General features: G+C 41.5%; 1 protein-coding gene across 1 annotated transcript; it reads left to right on the top strand.

Moving 5' to 3' along the window:
- The first annotated feature begins 11,696 nt into the window (after window positions 1-11,696).
- On the top strand, window positions 11,697-12,601 carry LOC122657838 (zinc finger protein ZAT10-like). Its single transcript, XM_043852630.1, has one exon. It carries the CDS (start codon window positions 11,772-11,774, stop codon window positions 12,576-12,578), a length of 807 nt encoding a protein of 268 aa, XP_043708565.1. The 5' UTR covers window positions 11,697-11,771; the 3' UTR covers window positions 12,579-12,601.
- The last annotated feature ends 606 nt before the right edge of the window (window positions 12,602-13,207 follow it).

The raw sequence follows: 13,207 nt of genomic DNA, 5'->3' as shown, positions 1-13,207 counted from the left end.
TTTTTATGGATAAAGCTGTTTTAAATTGCTTTACAATTTCTTTCTGGCTTTTCGTTTTTTTTACTTTCTTTTTGGAGAAAGCTTTGCTTTTAAATTGCTTTACGAAAGTGAGGTACATGGGACGGCTCTGGCCCCCTTCGGACAGTTCCGCTAAATTTGAATAATGAAAAGAGAAGAATACATAAATTATGTAAAAACAAAAAAATTGGTATAGTGCCTTTTCGTATAGGTTCCTTTATACCCTTCTCAATAGAGGTGTCGGTCGATATCTGTTGGGTTACAATGTGGCTTAACCAATTTCAAAGTCTTGCACCGTGATCGTTTGTTTAGTTAATCGGTTGGGTCTGGAATTGACATCTCTTGTCCTCAGATAATAAACAGTGGGATTTGTAAAAATATTTCTCTCTTCTATTGTGAGAAATCTCATATGAAACATAATATTTTCTAACTCTTCGTTAGTTGTAGTGTGCAGATTTCTTCTTATACTACCTTGTAAGAGACCTTTTTTCTATTTATTATTATTATTATCATCATTTTTTTTGTATTATTATTATTAGTTTTTTAACCTTAAATATAGCATTAGGCTTTGGAATTAGGCCTCTCGGAGCGAGAATCTTGAATCTTGGGCATTGGCAGGATTTTGGATTCTAAATCGAAACTCCCAACAAGCAAACATGATTGCAGCTTCTAGGCTTGGTCCTTGTTCTTGTGGTTTTGGAATCTAGGTCCGACATGGAACTGATATGGTAGTTGATTCTGGTCCGACTTAATCTCTTCTTTTTCGCCCGAAGGTGGTCCCCTTTTTTATAGGGTTTTTTTGTTTTTCGAGTCTACCTATCTAATAGTATTAAGTATGAGAACAGAAGTGTTTTTTTTTTTTTTTTTTTTTTTTTTTGGGGGGGGGGGGGGGGGAGGAACGAACAAGGTGAAGACAAAGTAGTTGAACTTGTAACCTTCCCAAAAATGCTTGCACTTTAGTTGTAAGGTACCAACTAATTACATTAGCAACTGTAAGAACTGCCTACCGCAGTTGATAGAAGTGTGGAGGGCCCACCCTACTAAGCAGGTATTGGGTTCAAGTCCCTTGGTTCTCATCTTTCCTCCCTGCCCACCCCACCCCACCCCACCCCACCCCACCCCAAATCCCCAATAGAATAAGATGGAGTAGGTACCTATCATAAATTACGATAATTCTATGTGCAACATCATAGCTTAATTTCTTGTCAACCTAAAATCAAACTCAATTCCATTGTCACCTGTCAATTTTTTTTACTAAATCATCATTAAACTCACTGACCCTATGTTTGGAATAGATTCTGGGTCTAGAACACAATCTAAAGGGAGAAAATAGAAACGAACTTAGAATATACTAGAATGCATACCAAACATACCAAACACAACATTAGTAAAACTTGAACCATTCAATTCTAGTTGGGCCCAACTTGTGCTTCTTTTTTGGATAGCTTGGTCTAAATACGAAATCAAAACATATCTAAGTTATATAGATTTGGGTTAATTTTCCAGTTTTAAGGTAAGAGTTAAGGAAACAACTTAAAACACAATTGCTAGAAAAGAACTGGTACACAGCTTTAAATTGAACTTATCTACAATATTCACTCATCTTAGATGAAGGCAGATTTCGATTCAAGGACTAGGGGTTCACAACCCAATTATGTATATTTCATAGTATACTTGCATGTAAATCAGGCCCAGCTTCATGAGGCCTAAGTGGCCGGCCCCAACCCATCCCAGCTTGGGTTTAGGATTTTTTCTTCCCTAGCCCATGGGCTGAAAATCATAGCCCATGGACCAAGTTAAAGCACAACTCCCCTCCCTAGGGATGGATGACTTGGCCTATGATTATCAGATTATGTGCTCATGGAACGGACTTCATAGATCAGGGCTTGTCTGGCATTGGCCCATGAAATTAAGGCAGGCCTTGTCCCTAACATATGAAGCCAAATATATATATATATATATATATATATATATGGGAAGTAGTTTTTAGTCTGGGAATATGGCCTATGCCTGTAATCCCATGTGTCTCTCTGTCCTTCTCAAAACAAGGAGGCATAGGTGTCTTTTTTAATGAGGAGGAGAGAGATAAACTCAGGGGAGTGTTGGTGTAAGCCACACTCCTGGACAGAGTTTTTTTTCCCTATGTGTATATAGGAGAAGATTTCCTCTAATGCGGATGTATGGCTAGCCAATTAGTGGCCCAAAACAAAGTCTTCAAATGTCAAGCCCAGGCTCATGTCTGTCCACAGGTTGGGCTAGCCGAACTCAAGCCCTAATCCAAAGGTCAAAATGCTAATTCACCTTATTCACATGGCCAAAAAAATGGAATGAAAAAATCAAAAAATTTGCTATTTTAAAACCATTTAACATAAAATCAAACATATTCTCACACCAGCGGTGTGGGAATTCTTTCCCATGTCCTCTCACATTCTGAATATAAATGACCTACTTTGATACTCTCTCCTTTTTGATCATGTGACCTCTCTTATTGATGAAACCATTTTCCACGTATTGACTGGTGTGGTATGGAAGATTCCTCCTCACACTAGCAACGTGGGAAACCCCTATCCCTTAGCTTATAAATATCATTTCATGACATATATTCAATGTGAGAGGATTTTTTGCCTAAAATCATGGGGGTGAGGTGGTCATTTCACTCTCCTTTGTATCTGAGCACAGAGGGGTCTGGCAACTGGGCATATGATGGTAATTAAGAGTAGGGAAGGGGATGAATTAAGAGGACGAGTGGATGAAGTCAAGGGTACGTACCAAACCCATAAATGTACTTATCAACTAAAACCATCTTTCTATTTAAACTTTCCATCCTTGCTGCTTAGGTTCAATGTCTCTGAACTTTCTAAATTTCCCATCTATTTCACATGCCTTTCTAATTCTTTTATTCTTATTTATGTATTGTTTTATTTGGTGGGGATGGGATGAGAGGGGGACCGGGGATGTATCTCCCAAGTTGGTTAAATAAGGCTAGATTTGATATGAGTTCTATTTCAATTTTGAATTAATTTCATAAAATAAATCAATAAATTGATTTTTTTAAAAGAATTGAAATTATTTTGATTATATCAATATGAAATGTTTCAAGAATAAATAATTTTCTTTTTTTTTCGACTTTCGAAAATACTTTGGCTGATTTACTAGCTCTTTATAGCAATTTTAAATCATAGATAAGCTATGACGTCATCCATTGGTTGCCTCCTCAACCCACATACGTGTCAAGAACGCAACAACCCTTACTCCTTGTATAAAAACAAATATGTCACGTGTGTAATGAGTTTCACACTCACACAGTCACATTCCGACTGTACACTCCACTTAAACGTCACAACACTTCTCCCAAGGGATTCTACTTTTGGTTTTTCTTTTTGGAGAAAAAGTCGCAGCACGTCCGATAAAGTACCCGCACCACTAAACGCGACGGATGAATCTCAGCCGTTGAGATTTAATCAGTTGATCTTAACCGTTGAATTTTTAACTTGCAACCGGCTCTCCCATATCGTCTTCTTCAGCTATCGACTTGCAACCCAAACCCATCTCTGCAACCCCTTTCCCGGAGAAGACGTTTCAGATCCAATCCATTGCCACAAAACCCAGAACCCTCTATCTCCTTAATGATTATCTTAAGATTTGTGGTAATAGAGTCAGAGGAGAAAATAGGAGAAGAGATTCATCTTGCAGCAGCGATCAAAACGAACCAGAGGGAGAAAAATGCAACGCCCACCTCTCATTTTTCTCATCCTTGATTCTGTCATTTTTTTTCTTTCTTAAAACCTTCTTTTTTCCTCGATTTCAAAGAAGAAGAAGTAGAAGACCTCTTTTCTCCATCCCTGATTCTGTCATTCCTCTTTTTTCCGCCCTCCCTGTGTATTGTCGGTGGGAAGATGGAGGTTTTTTTTTTTTTTTTTTTTTTTTTAAATGAAAGGGAAGATGGAGTTTGGGTTAGTATTTGAAATTTCTTGATTTCTCTGTACTGATTTCTACAGAGAAAAGGTAGGTTGGAGGATCTATGTCAGTTGAAATTTCTTATATGAACAGAGTTCTAGATTTCTCTGTTCTCTGTTCTCTGTTCTCTGTTCTCTAGCGAGATGAATCGATGATTTCTGATGGAAGATGAACCGAGAGAAGAAAACTCGGGAGTTTCTGCGACTTCCCTCCTCCCACCTCCGCCCTCCCACGCAGCGTCAATTTTTCTTCTCCGTTCCATGTCACCTGAAACACTCCCCTGCAGTGAAAAAGAACAGGAAAAAGAAGAAACGGGCTGTGACGGTCAGCAGGTTAATGGCATTTTTTATTCAACGGTTACAATTAAAAGGTTAAAAAATAAACGGTTCAGATTTAACTGTCGCATTTAGTGGTGAGTTTAAGGAATTTCATCGTCGTACCGCTACCACTCGCTCTTTTTGTTTTTTTTTGGAGAAATGTTCTAGGGTGTGGCTCCTACGCGCACTGGCCAAATGTGGCTACCACTCGCTCTTTTTGTTTTTTTGTGGAGAAATGTTCTAGGGTGTGGCTCCTACGCGCACTGGCCAAATGTAGAACACATCATGCACATGTGGGCAGAATCGTTGTCTCCTTCAATTTGCTGCCCTCGTCAATTCCTCTAATTCCTCACATGGGACAGAAATGACCACCCTAGCCCCTACTCGAAAACACTGTTCACGGTGGGGTCCATTCCACCTATTAGAGGAATTGGAGGCATTAGAGGTGCCCGCGAATTGGAGGTGATAATAAATCAAAGAAAGTGTCATTTCACTTTTTTGTGCATTTTCATGGGGGTGGGACAGGCATTACCTCATGAGTTTATATGTAGAGTCCACACTTTTGGGTAAAGTTTTTTTTTTTTTTTTTTTTTTCTCGTAATATATGAGAGAGGACTCCCAACCATGGTCGATTTGAGGTATCGGTGACGAATCGGGCGATTCATACCCATATAATTCTTGGTCGATCCCATATCGGTGGATCGGTTGAAGCAAAAGATAAAAAAAAGTAAAAGGGAAAGAGAACGCCACCTAGTTGTGCAGTGCATGCTGCCCCTGTGCCTTGACACAAGGGTGCGCAAAATGACCACCACACCCCCCTGGAACCTCAAAAATGACCAAGGTTACGACAATCATTTCATGTGCCCATGTGTCTGGTGCGATTGGGTGATGTTCTTTCTCCCAAAGTACAAAAAAAAAATTTAAATGAAAGGCATGGGTAAAATTGTCAATTTAGATCGATTGGGGATCCAAACCAGTATTGGCCAAGATTGATTCCTAATACCATGTTCCCAACAATTCAAAGCCGGAGGAATTGCAAGTCACCTTAATGGGTGTGCTGAAAAAATTATCATCTACATTTTTGGAATAGGTTAGAGAAAAAACGCCACCCGGTCGAGTAGCGCACGACGCCCATGCGCCCTGACACAAGAGGCGCTCGTAATGACCGCCACACCCCTGGAAAGATGGAAACAACAACAACAACAACAACAACAACAACATCAAACTTATTTCATCAAAAAAAAAAAAAAAAAAACACTCAGTCTTATGACTCTTATCCCAACTAAATGAGGTTGGTTACATGGATCCTTGCCTTCCAATCATGTCTATTCGAGATCAGACTTGATACAAGGTCTAAGCTATGCATGTCCTTTCTCACTACTTCTCCTAAGGTCATTTTATGTCTGCCCCTGGCTCTTTTAGTTCTTTCAATTTGAATTAAATCATTCATCCGTGCCGGAGCATCCAAAGGCCTTCAGACGCATTCTCCACTTCATCCATCATATTTTAATTGTCTGTAAAACATCGTCCTCTATATCACCTTCTTTATTTATGATTGAGCTAAAATACCTGAAATAATCACTTTATAGAATCTTCCTCTCATTAAGTTTCACCATCTTATTATCCGTTCTAGTGTAACCAAACTTACACACCATATACTCCGTCTTGGTTTTACTTAACTTAAAAAAATTTTTATTCCAAGATTGATCTCCATAACTTTAACTTTAATGTTAATCCCTGCTTTTGTCTCATCCACCAAAACAATATCATCAGCAAAAAGCATACACCATGGAACCTCTTCTTGAATGTCTCTGGTTAAATCATCAATGATAAACACAAACAAATAAGAGCTTAAAGTTGATCATTGATGTAACCCAATTGTAATTAAGAATTCATTAATTTGGTCCCCATCATTCTTACATTTGACACTGCACCATTATACTTGAAACCCTATTGGTGTTTATGTGTAGAGTCAACACTCTTGGATGGATAAAGTTTTTTTTTTTTTTTTTTTCTTCTCTTAATATATGAGAGAGGACTCCCAACCATGGCCGATTTGAGGTATCGGTGACAAATCGAGTGATTCATATCCATATAATTCTTGGTCGATCCCATATCGGTGGATCGGTTGATGCAAAAGATAAAAAAGTAAAAGGGAAAGAGAACGCCACTTGGTTGTGCAGTGCATGCTGCCCTTGCGCCCTGACACAAGGGTGCGCAAAATGACCACCGCACCCCTTGGAACCCAAAAAATGACAAAGGTTACGACAATCATTTTATGCGCCCATGTGTCTGGCGCGATTGGGTGGCGTTGTTTCTTCCAAAGTATAAAAAACTATTTTTCAAATGAAAGGCATGGGTTAATTTGTCAATCTAGACCGATAGGGGATCCAAATTCGTATTGGCCAAGACCGGTTCCTAATACCATGTTCCCAACAATTCAGTGTCGGAGGAATATATTGCAAGTCACATCAATGGGTGCGTTGAAAAAAATTAGTATCTACATTTTTAGAATAGGTGTGAGGAAAAAATATTAAAAAAAAAAGAGAAAAATGCCACCTGACCGTATAGCACATGATGCCCATGCGCCCTGACACAAGAGGCAAACATAATGGCCGCCGCACCCCTGGAAAGATGGAAACAACAACAACAACTCAGTCTTATGACTCTTATCCCAACTAAATGGGGTTGGCTACATGGATCCTTGCCCTCCAATCATGTCTATTCGATATCATACTTGATACAAAGTCTAAGCTTGTCTTTTCTCACCACTTCTCCTAAGGTCATTTTATGTCTGCCCTTGGCTCTTTTAGTTCTTCAATCTGAAATAAATCACTCCTTTGTGCCGGAGCATCCAAAGGCCTCCAGACGCATTTCTCCACTTCATTCATCATATTTTAATTACTTGTGAAACATCGTCCTCTATATCACCTTCTTTATTTTTGATTGAACCAAAATACCTAAAATAATCACTTTACAATATCTCCCTCTCAGTAAGTTTCATCACCTCATTATCCGTTCTTCTGTTACCAAAGTTATATATCATATACTCCATCTTTGTTCTACTTAGCTTAAAAATTTTTTATTCCAAGATTGATCTCCATAATTTTAACTTTGATATTAATCATTGTTTTTGTCTCATCCACCAAAACAATATCCTCAATAAAAAGCATACACTAAGAAACCTCATTGTTATACCCGCACGGGAGTATAATTAATTATTAATTCTTCCCGTGACGTGTAGTTATCACCGCCACGTATGCCGGTGAGTTGTTCTCACCGGTGGTCAAACCTGACTATATTGACCATAGTACGAGGTTGCCTGTGGAAACTAGTCGGGACCACGGAGGTTGCACCTTGACGTGTCGGGGTAAGTAGTTGACCAAATTTTGTTGTGTGCTTCGCCCTCTCAAAGCCCTCGAAGTGTGGTCCAAAGGCCCGACCTCTTATGGTGGGAACCACCTTCCTACTCGCATCGGAGGCAAGGTTATGGGCTGCCTCCGACCCGCATCCAATGCTAACAAGGACCCTTGTGGGTGAGACCCGTGGCTAAGGTGCTATTGGTGCCCCGCCATGTTTGACCCTACCCAAATAGACCCTAGGTTACACTTATGAGGCCTTAGCCAAATAGGCCAATAAATGTGAAGTCTATATGAGAGAGAGGGGTAAGACTATTCCTTAGTCTTTCTTTTTTCTTTCTCTTTCCTAACCTAATCGTGAAAGGAGAGGAGAGCTTTGAAGAGAGGAGGAGAAGGAGGAGAAGGAAGGGAAGAAGAAGAAGGAAACGCTGGGTTTGGAGCTTTAAAGAGGGCACCTCGTGTGTACCTCAAACCAGGTAAGCCAAGTGCCCTTTTCCCCCATTTTTCTCTCTTCCCCCTTGCTCGTTTGAGCTTGGGTGGTTCGTTGGTTGCACCCAAGATGGGGATTTCTTTTGGAAACCCAAAGGGTTAGCTCGAGCCATGTGTAGTTTCCCCTTGTAGGATGCTATCCCATTTTCATTACAATCCTATAAAGACCTCTATTTTGACCTCTTCTTTGAATATATTTGATTCTAAAGCTTCAACCACCAAAGAAAACCCCAAATCTGGATTTTTGAGCTTTTGATCCTTTAAACCCCTTAAATCTTTGAATGTTGGGTGTTTCTAAGACCCAAATAGACTCCAAGACACCCCTCCCTAGTCCCTTGAGGCTTAGAGAACCAAATGGGACAACCCGGGCTTTTAAAGACCTTGAAATCACACTTGGGTTGCATCGGAGGCAAGGCTCGTGAGTCCGATGTTTGCCTCCGATGTGTCCCGAGCCTGCGGGAAGGTCGGAGGCAAGGTCGGAGGCAGGCTGCCGAGTCCGACGTTGCCTCCGTGCGCTTTTAAGGCTTATAACTTATGTAAACGGTGGGGTTTCTCTATGAGGCCTCCCCTACACTCTCTCACACTCTTATTCACTTTCATAGGCGCCAACATATGTGCAATGGGGTGATTTTGAGCGGGAATCATTGCGCTTATACAAACTCCATTTGAAGTAATTGGTGAGTGGGTTTGGGTGATTGTTTGAGCTTGTTTACTATTGCTTATTCATGCATTTATGAATTATATTGTGACATTATCATTCAAGCATGATTGCATATTTGCATTTATTCTTATTCGATGATGATGATTTGGATGATATGGATTTGTGTTGGGTTACGGTCTTGGGAAGTCTGCACCGGAACCCCGAATACGTGGAATTGTATATTGCATCTCATTCTTGTGCTGTATGCGCCGTGTTGTCTTTGGTACCGGGTGTTAGATGGAATGGGACGTTGACACACCCGGATGTACCTCTCAACACGATAGGATTCATATAGTATATCGTGGTTAGGCTCGAGTTCCCTATGCTACGACCCTTACCAACAGGGGTTTAGGTGTTGGGTAGCGAGCACCGCCTTGCTGTGGAGAGTTAGAGAGGCCAGGCCGGGGTAGTAATGGTTATCGGGTGCGCCTGCGGGTGGTGATGACTACGGCCGGCGCGGGCTCCATAGTAATAATTGAGGTTGCATTGTGGTGAGAATGGAAGGATCCACAATGTCTTCCCGAGTTATTGCGGTAGCATATACCCATTGACTTAGCATTGTGTGTTAGGTGGTAAATGAATTAATAATAGCATGCACCATGGACTATTTGTGATTGTGTGATTGTGCATCCCCTTTTCTCTCTCACTAGCTCGGTGGAGCTAACCCCGTGTACACATTCTTTTTAGTTTTAGATGCGGATGATACTGTGGAGCTAGAGACGGACTAAGGATCATGGCGATGGTTGCCCATGATGATTGTGCCTACGGGCATATCTATTACTGGGATCGTTCCGTTTTATTATTTTTGAGCATTGTGTTTTGTACAAACTTTTATGTTTTACCTTTTGGTAGCTACTTGATGGTCATAGGAATTTTGTAACTATGTTACTTATTATCATTAGCCAATGAACATCTTATAGTTATTTCTTTTACGCTCCGCAAACTCGACCTATCTCGAATGTAATATTCCTTTGTCTTTCTGCACTCTAATATTATTGTATTGTAATATTGGTTTATGATCGTGAGTTGGCCATCGAGATCTGGCGGTGGGGTGGGATGACGCGTGTCATCTCAATCATACCCTGATATTGTATTCTATCCCTTGTCGGGATAGGGGTGTGACACTCATCATCTTGAATGTCTTTGGTTAACTCATCAATGATAAGCACAAACAAATAAGAACTTAAAGTTGATCCTTGATGTAACCCAATTACAATTAAGAATTCATTATTTTGGACCCCATCGTTCTTACATTTGTCATTGCACCAACATATATATCTTTAATTATATTCACATATTTACTTGAAATCCTATTGGTGTTTGTCACCCTTTGGATAATGAAGGTAGGGGGGGGAGGTGAACCTTTACTGCGTTGTGAAGGAAAATGAGATCTAACGATACAAAAAAAAATTGTGCTGCGTGCTATGGATTGAGATTGAAGTTGGCGGTTTAATTTGGATATTTTATTACAGACTGCGGATTGGATGGTCAATGCCCTTTTAGATACCCTTTCTTATGTATTATATTCAATTCATGAAGAGGTGTTTATTGGGTAAGTGAAGAGTCAATGAATACCCACCCTGTCCGAGTAGCGGTCCAATGATATCCAGTTGCTTGCTTAGGATTTAGGTTCATTCACAATCACCGCTCGGACCAGCAGTCAAGCAGGGTGGCCGCCAAGCTTCGCCGCCTAATGAATTTCGCTGGCATTTCAATCCAATGGCTGTGAACCTCACCCGCACTTTCTCGTTGCTACCAATTCGGCCACCAGGTTGACTTTTCAGATTGTAATCCCTACTCCCCCCTGCATTCTACGCCGACTTATTACTCTCTTCACTCCGTCACCAAGATGCGATAAACTTGTAGATGATAGGAACGAAAGACGGTACTGTATCGGATATTGTTCACAACCCGACTCGAATCCGTGGATTACGACATAAATCTGTAAAGTAGGCGCTCAGTGTAATTAATGATGTTGTGATTCTCATGAGTTTGTGAGGGGGAGAAAAGGTGTTCCTTGTGGAACTGCCAAGTATAACGAATATTAGCGATGGCGGTGTACCGACCATGTCTACGTTGTCAAAAAAGTAGTGGCCCAGATTATACTCTCTTTCGTGTGGACCCCTCTGAAATCAATCTCTTGGTAGGCAACAGCCAACTAGCCAGTATCTTTTTTATTGTGTCTGAGGAACACGTGTAGCTAAACTGTATATTGGTATTAGTGGCCAACCAAAGAAGAAAGTCCCACTTATTTACTCGGTTTACTTACTCCATAAAGAAAGCAAAGGAGTTTATAAACGGTACGTGGCGATCCCTGATGGTTGATGCCTTCACTAGGCAGGCAAACGCAACAACTAGATAAGAAGACTATTATTTAACGCACGTGGAAGAAAAGTAATGGAGTAGACCAGGAGTAGTTAGTAGCGGCAACCAACCAAACACAGCAATCCCCTCAGTAACACAGTTAGAAAGAGAGTGGGGGAATGGTTTTTCCACTTTGACTTTGGCAATTTGCAATTTGGGTAGAGGAAGGAGGAAGTTGAGAAGTTGGAAGAAGTCGTTCACTCACTCCGGATCCAGTCCAGTCCAGTGACTCTAGTCCAGTCTACTCACCCAGTCTTTGATTGATATTAAATTGAGAATCCACTCTCACCACTTGGTTACCCTTCCCAACACCCCACACGCAACTTCCACGCCACTCCCCTCCTCTCCTCTGCCTTCGATAATATCCTTATAAATGTCCATCTTAGTAGACTTCACTCTTCACACTCAAAACTCTCGACCATAGTTACACACATCTGCTCTCGATCGAAAACCAATTCCTCTCTCAGTTTTCGCTCACTCTCTGTATCTTTCTGCTTGAGATTGAGTTGTTGCAGAAGCTAATTTCAGTTGGGATCAATTTGATTAGAAGAAGAAGAAGAAAAAGAGATGGCACTAGAAGCTCTGAATTCCCCAAGAACAGCAACCCCATCGTTCCACTATGACGATATGGATCTACACTGCCTTGAGCCATGGGCAAAGGGCAAACGTTCCAAGCGTTCCCGTCTCGATAACCCACCCTCTGAGGAGGAGTACCTTGCCATCTGCCTCATCATGCTTGCTCGTGGTGGAGCAAGAGGAACCAATGTTGCCCCAACCACTACCACCACCGCCACGGCCAAATTCCACCCACCCCGCTACCCTTCCTCTTCTCCTCCGCCGTCGATTTCGCAGCCCCCCTTGTTGAAGCTGAATTATAAGTGTGCCGTCTGCAACAAGGCCTTCCCTTCTTACCAGGCCCTCGGAGGACACAAAGCCAGTCATCGGAAATTGACAGGTGGTGCAGAAGATCAGTCTTCCTCCTCCTCTGCTTCCACCACCACCACCTCTACGACCTCCCCTGCCAATCCTACCCCAGGTAGTGTCGGCGGGAGCAGGACCCATGAATGCTCTGTCTGCCATAAAACCTTCCCTACAGGGCAGGCCTTGGGTGGACACAAGCGCTGCCACTACAGTGGCAGTAACAGTGGTGTGACGACGTCGTCGTCTTCAGATGGTCCAGCTTCTTCCAGTCAGAGCCACCGTGGTTTCGACCTCAACTTGCCGGCTTTGCCTGAATCTTGGACCTGTTTTGGCGGTTTGGGTGGGCGAAAGTTTCAAAATTTTGGCGATGAAGAGGTGGAAAGTCCTCACCCCCAGAAGAAACCTCGACTCTTCATTATGGACGACGTCTCTCCTCAAGATCTGCAGAATTAGAATTAAATTACTCTGTATTTGGAGATGATATGCAGCTTTCCCATCTCCCACTGTACTTTTTTTGTTTTCTTTTAAATCTTTGTTAGGTTCGATTATTGTTTCTGTACAGTGAATCTTTCATTCATTCATGGAGATCTCTCAGCTCTCTCCTTATTATATACAAGAGATAGATATGTATCGTTTGAAAATTGAATTAGATTAACTTGTGTTTTCCTTTTCAATTTAATTTTGGGTTTGTATTGAATTCTTGATTTCCATACTCTCCACTATGATCATGTGAACTAACTAACACAGTAAGTTTCCATGATCATAGATTCCGTTTCACACAGCTGCCAGGGGGGGTGGGGGAGCTGTCCTGTCTGATTTCCATCTTCCAGTGCTTCTGCTGTGCTTGCTCACGCTGGAATGACTGTTTAACTGTACGCCCATGTGTCGTGAATTATGTGTGGTTGTGGGCGGTGTATGCCCAGGTGGGCATCTTGGAAAGTTTTTGTTTTCTAAAATTTTAGCTAGTGGTGATGGAAATGACGAGGGTGAGTGGGGAGAACTATGAGGCTTTTGTTCTGTAGATTTTGCTCTTCTGAATGAAGCCTTTTAAAGTACTTTTGAGGAGAAGTGGCTTTCCACTT

The sequence above is a fragment of the Telopea speciosissima genome, chromosome 4, assembly GCF_018873765.1.
Source record: "Telopea speciosissima isolate NSW1024214 ecotype Mountain lineage chromosome 4, Tspe_v1, whole genome shotgun sequence".
Lineage (NCBI taxonomy): Eukaryota > Viridiplantae > Streptophyta > Magnoliopsida > Proteales > Proteaceae > Telopea > Telopea speciosissima.
The sequence above is the reverse complement of the archived record's forward strand: the minus strand, read 5'-3'. Positions and strand labels throughout refer to the sequence as shown.

Excerpts from the sequence above, each read along its gene's own strand:
- LOC122657838 (XM_043852630.1), top strand. The coding sequence starts at position 11,772 with ATGGCACTAGAAGCTCTGAATTCCCCAAGAACAGCAACCCCATCGTTC.